This window comes from Rhagoletis zephyria, unplaced genomic scaffold, assembly GCF_001687245.7.
Source record: "Rhagoletis zephyria isolate East Lansing unplaced genomic scaffold, Rhagoletis_zephyria_1.1 Rzeph_scaffold_01648, whole genome shotgun sequence".
NCBI lineage: Eukaryota > Metazoa > Arthropoda > Insecta > Diptera > Tephritidae > Rhagoletis > Rhagoletis zephyria.
The window spans coordinates 95,143-100,381 of record NW_016158732.1 but is presented as its reverse complement, the minus strand read 5'-3'; the positions used below and the strand labels follow the sequence as shown (position 1 = coordinate 100,381).

The window sequence follows — 5,239 nt, the reverse complement described above, 5'->3', positions numbered from 1 at the left end:
CCAAGCTGTGCCATTTCTTCCATAATGCAATGCGGTTATTGCATTTAAACCGATATTTTGCGGATTTAAATCTACGCCTGGCGCTTTGGTGGCAAAGTTGTAAATGTCACGCAATGTTTCTTATTTCTAATTGGTTCCGCAGCTCCGAAGCAGCTGCTATACACATTTTTCTAAAGAATATAATACACCGCCACTCCAAAACTGGCCTCATTTTCGCAATCTGCGTACACAAAACATGGAAAATGACGTTCAATACTCATCCCGCTCTACTTTACTCGAGTCGTGTCGAAAATTGCATGGCATTATCTAAAATTTCGACTCGGTTATTGTTTTTTCGCCTGGGTAAAATATTGTCGTATGTTACTTTCGCCAGGTTTTGGGAAATCGATGTTAAAGATTCAGTCACAATTTCTTAAAAGCTGTACAATAGTTTTTTGCCAAATTTTAATGCTTGATTGTACATAGTATCAAAAGTATGAAACCAAATTTTTTTTAAATTTTCAGTAACCCATACAGCTTTTACAGCCACTTTTTTATAAAATGATTTTGTCGTATGTTACATTTTCACATTAAATGCTGGTCGGCAGTATGACATCCCCGTAGCGAATGTCATGCATTAGTCACTTAAGAGTCTTGTACGGAAAATATACTCTTAAATTACTTTGGGCTCCGTTTGTATGAAAGTCGTTCATGACTTTTTCAGATAAATGGTAATTTCGTCGTTGATGTCATCTGCTTGACTTGGTCATGCAGTGATCATTAATGACATTCAAGCGACAGTATCTTGCAATGGACTTTTTATAAGTGACCGCTGCAAGACGTTGTCTGTTATAAGTCTAATAGGAGTACACCTGCATGACATTGTGACCAGTGTCATTGTCAGCTATATGTCGTTTAGGATTCACAGCAAGTGCGATGATGTCACTAAATCCTCATTAGTGACGATGTCACCGGTGACCCATTCCGCTACTGGGATACTACAAATCACGCACACAACAAGTAAGCAAAAGGCTGAAATCGTCGCCTGGGTAAAATATTGTCGTAAGCGTCATTTTGTGTTATTTTTTTAAATGAGATCTTTCGATTGGTGTTATCAGTTTTCGGATATCTAATTTGGGTTCCGAGACATTGAGTAAAATTTTGTCGTATTTGCAAGTTCGCAAGCGACTCGGTCAACATTTTGTTGTATGTGACGAAAAGTTTCACATACGACAAAATTTTCATACAGTTTGATCAAACTCCTTGTTAAAATATTGGGCCGTATTCATAAAAAAAGCAATAAATTGTATGGTACATACGACAAAATCACACCAATGCTATACAATGTATACATATGTGCTACGGCAACTCTTATTGACAAATTGTTTAATATTTTGTTGATCTTTATTCATTAATTTATATCTCAGGCGTATTAGAATCAACTTTTTTCGTACAAGCAAAAAATAACTTCAACAATTTCAGCCTTTTGCTTACTTTCTATGTATTACTTGAGCACACGGTATTTCGTTAGGTAGAAGTATCTAGGATACTTTTACAATCAGTATTTAGTCCTACTTATTTTTTTTTGAATTAACAATGCCATCAGACATTTGAAAACGACCAGGTATTATTATAACCTCAGGGGCCAGGTTATACTAATAATTTAAAGTTGTCAAACATCGTCGTTGTCGTAAGCGCAGATCCACAATTGAGTCCAACGAAGAAAAGATCCACCGAAGAACAAGAGTGGTGACTTACAAACATAAAAGAAAAACTAAAACGCAAAATTAACATTAACTCTACAGGGAAATTACACACTGCAAAAAATACTGAATACCAATTTAATCAACATACCTAACATGAAAATAGACAATTCAAATAATTCCGGCACTACTGAATTAAGAAAAACTTACATCAGTCTAAGCCTCTCTTATCTTTTTTTTCAAATTTTTTTTTTAATCTAATTCTTATTTCCCTTATATATAACCTTCTTAATACTATAAAATCTTCTGTTTTTATTTATTTTATTCTTTTTTTTTAATTACTAAACTTTGTACTATACTACGCACTTAAAAGGTGCAATTCACAACCATCCACAGGTCAAAAGTTAAATCATGACAGTCTTATAAGATAGAACAACAAATTAAGTATATTCAATTAATCAGTCATCTAGGATACTAGAACATAAAATTGTATATATTCAGTTAACCACATTTCTCGTATTTTTATTTTTCAAATTTAAACAAAGGTCTATTGCTAGACAAATCCAAATATTCAAAAAAGCATATATTTTATATAATTAAAATTTTTTTTATAGGATTTTGTCCAGATTTACCTTATGCAGAAAATGTATAAGCTCACTAAAAAGAGACAAATTAGAAATATTAAAAAACTTTTAAATTATTACATCTATTAAAAAAGGTATAAGTGCTTCTAGCAGCTGAACATTTTTTACAATGAAAGATAAGGTGATCGCTTGTTTCTCTAACTCTACACACTGCGCATAAATCGTCAATACCTCTCTGAAACTTGCTTAAATAAGTGCTGCCATAAGTGTGTCCCATCATCTACCTGTTAATAAGTTTGATGTTATGAACACCTAAATCACATTTTTTATCTATAAACCAAGGACGCTTTTTAATATCACTAATATTGCCAGCAAAAAAACTCCCTTTTGTAATGCTGATGTCTCTAAATTCTGTTTCCCACTCTGTCCAAATATTACTTAAAATTTTTACACAACGCTTCACCCAAGGTAAGATCTACATTAATCGTCAATCGCTCACTGACTGCAGCCTTTGCATATTCATCAGCTCTTTCATTCACCCCAATACCAACGTGACTAGGCACCCACACCAACTTGGCACTAATGCAGTTCGAGTTCGCAATCATATTGTGAATAGAAGCCACTATAAAATTTGTAGACACCCTCCTTCCTAGCAACTGTACAGCCGCTAAGCTATCCGTGATAATAACCCACTTATCTATGTTTTGTTTTATTAAAAAACAAACTGCTTGTCTAATAGCTACTAGTTCTCCAAAAGTAGATGAAAAATTCCCCTCCAACTTAAACATCTTATACATTTTTTCCTGAGGATCATAAAAAGCAATACCAGCAACATCATTCACTACAGATGCATCAGTCGCCAGCATATAACAACCTTCCTTCGCAAATTCATCAAACTTACATCTGAAAATACTAGTAAGTTGCTCTTTACTAAACTCTCTCTTAGACTTAACCAAAGAAGAAAATTCCACACTAAAATTAGCATGTCTACAAAAGGAGACATTAACATTGATTTTGTTAAAAATATTCTTAAATTTGGAATAAACAAAACTATAACTCGACTTAACAGGGTACTCACTAACCAGATCCTTTCTTAATTCTTCATTCACAATCCATTGTTTACCTAACTCCTTGGCAGTAAGCCATTCAGCCCTTTTGAGAGGCGGAAGCTCCCCAGCCAGTGCATATCTCGCGTGAATAGGAGAACTCGGAGGAAGACCTAGACACCTCCTCAGCGTATCATTTGAAATACCTTGCAACCTCTTATTAAACCCTCGGGGAGCATTAGCATATGTAGTGTTGGCAAATTCAACTTTGCTTCTGACAAAGGCCTTGTAGAAGTTAATCGCAACTCTGGGTTCCAAACCACCTTTTATAGTCGTAAGGATCTTGATAAGATTTCTACTTGAACTAGCAGCACTCTTTACTCTATCTACATGAGGACTAATTGAAGCATTAGAAGAAATAGTCCTACCCAACCATTTGATATTCCTAACCTGCTGCACTTCGGCTCCATCCAGTCTAAGAGAAAATACTTTCTTACTAGTGGAATTCATTAATAGAAATTACGTTTTGTTGACATTTATATTAAGATTTAAGCTATTTAGCATCGTATTGAATTCATTCAACTTACCATTTAAACAATTTATAGCCTCAATATACCTATTCCCACTACACAACAACGCGAAATGATCCGCAAACTGGAAACTTTTTGTATTTACATCACCCAAACAGTGCAAACTTGCAGTGTACAGGTTAAATAACAGTGGGGATAAGCAGGTCCCTTGCGGGAGACCATTGGAAACCACAACCCTTTCCTTACCCAAAGCCAAAACTCTCCTAGAAAATAAATTAATGACCCAGTTGCAAATCTTCCTCTCAACACCAACACCATCTAAAATATCCCCTAGAAGTGAGATGTCAACACAATTATACGCATCTGAGATATCCAATACACACATAAACACTTTCTTATTACCCGGTTTAAGCCTACCAGCCCAATGCAAGCATTCATTTAGGCACATCGATGCCGACTTCCCCTTGCGATACGCAAAACTATTTCGCGGTAAAATACTTTTACCTTCAACCCAGTCATACAACCTATTCTTAACTAACATATTTATACACTTTACCACTACAGAGAGTAAGGAAATCGGCCTGAAATTCCTATAGTCACTTAAATTTTTATTAGCTTTAGGAATTGGAACAATTTTAATTGTTCTCCACTCCTCTTTAACATTATTATTATTGAAAAAACTTTCTAACTCTTTCACAAAGCACACTTTAGTTTCATGTGGAAGTTCATTAATCATCTCAAAAGTAATTTTATCAGATCCCCCCAGCCGACTTCTTCTTACGTTTTAAGACTCCATCAAGATCCCCAACCAAGAATCTCACTACCTCATCACTATCGTTTGTCACACTAGCGCCTCTTAGGACTCGCCAACCACTATTGCCACTATGCTGCTCTACCTGACTCTTCAGATGATTAAGATACCTACCATTATCCTCACTGTTCTATTTCGAACTGATCCTACTACCCTCACTTGATTAACGAATCTCCAAGCTTCAACAGAGTTCGGGCATTCGTTCAACTGCACTATTCTAGATTTATAGCTCTTACTTTTGGCCTCTTTCACCTCTTTCTTCCACCCCTCCTCCAATTGACGTAGTTTTTCAAAATCATGAACACTGTTCGTTACAGCAGCTTTTTTTCTCGCCGCCAAAACCAGTCTATATTGCTTTTTTAGCTCGTCATTCCACCACGCTTTAGGAGCTCTTTTTAAAGAATTCAAATCAATTGAAGCTTTCTTAATTTCATTTTGTACCTCATCAACTATCTCATCCAACCCCCCCTTAACAACACATCCAGCAAGCGCAGAAGCAAGTTTCTTCTTTTGTAGAAAAAAATTGGGCCTTTTTGCAACATTATCGACCTCAACAATAATACGCCTATGATGGCTCCCCCCAACA

At 35.6% G+C, this 5,239-nt stretch overlaps 1 protein-coding gene across 1 annotated transcript; it reads right to left on the bottom strand.

Moving 5' to 3' along the window:
* Window positions 1-1,949: 1,949 nt before the first annotated feature.
* LOC108364724 (uncharacterized) lies at window positions 1,950-4,687 on the bottom strand. Its single transcript, XM_017618518.1, has 2 exons — window positions 4,667-4,687; window positions 1,950-4,632 (listed from the first exon to the last, which is right to left on the bottom strand). The coding sequence occupies exon 2, from the start codon at window positions 3,820-3,822 to the stop codon at window positions 2,701-2,703; it is 1,122 nt and encodes a 373-aa protein (XP_017474007.1). The 5' UTR covers window positions 3,823-4,632; window positions 4,667-4,687; the 3' UTR covers window positions 1,950-2,700.
* Between the last annotated feature and the right edge of the window lie 552 nt (window positions 4,688-5,239).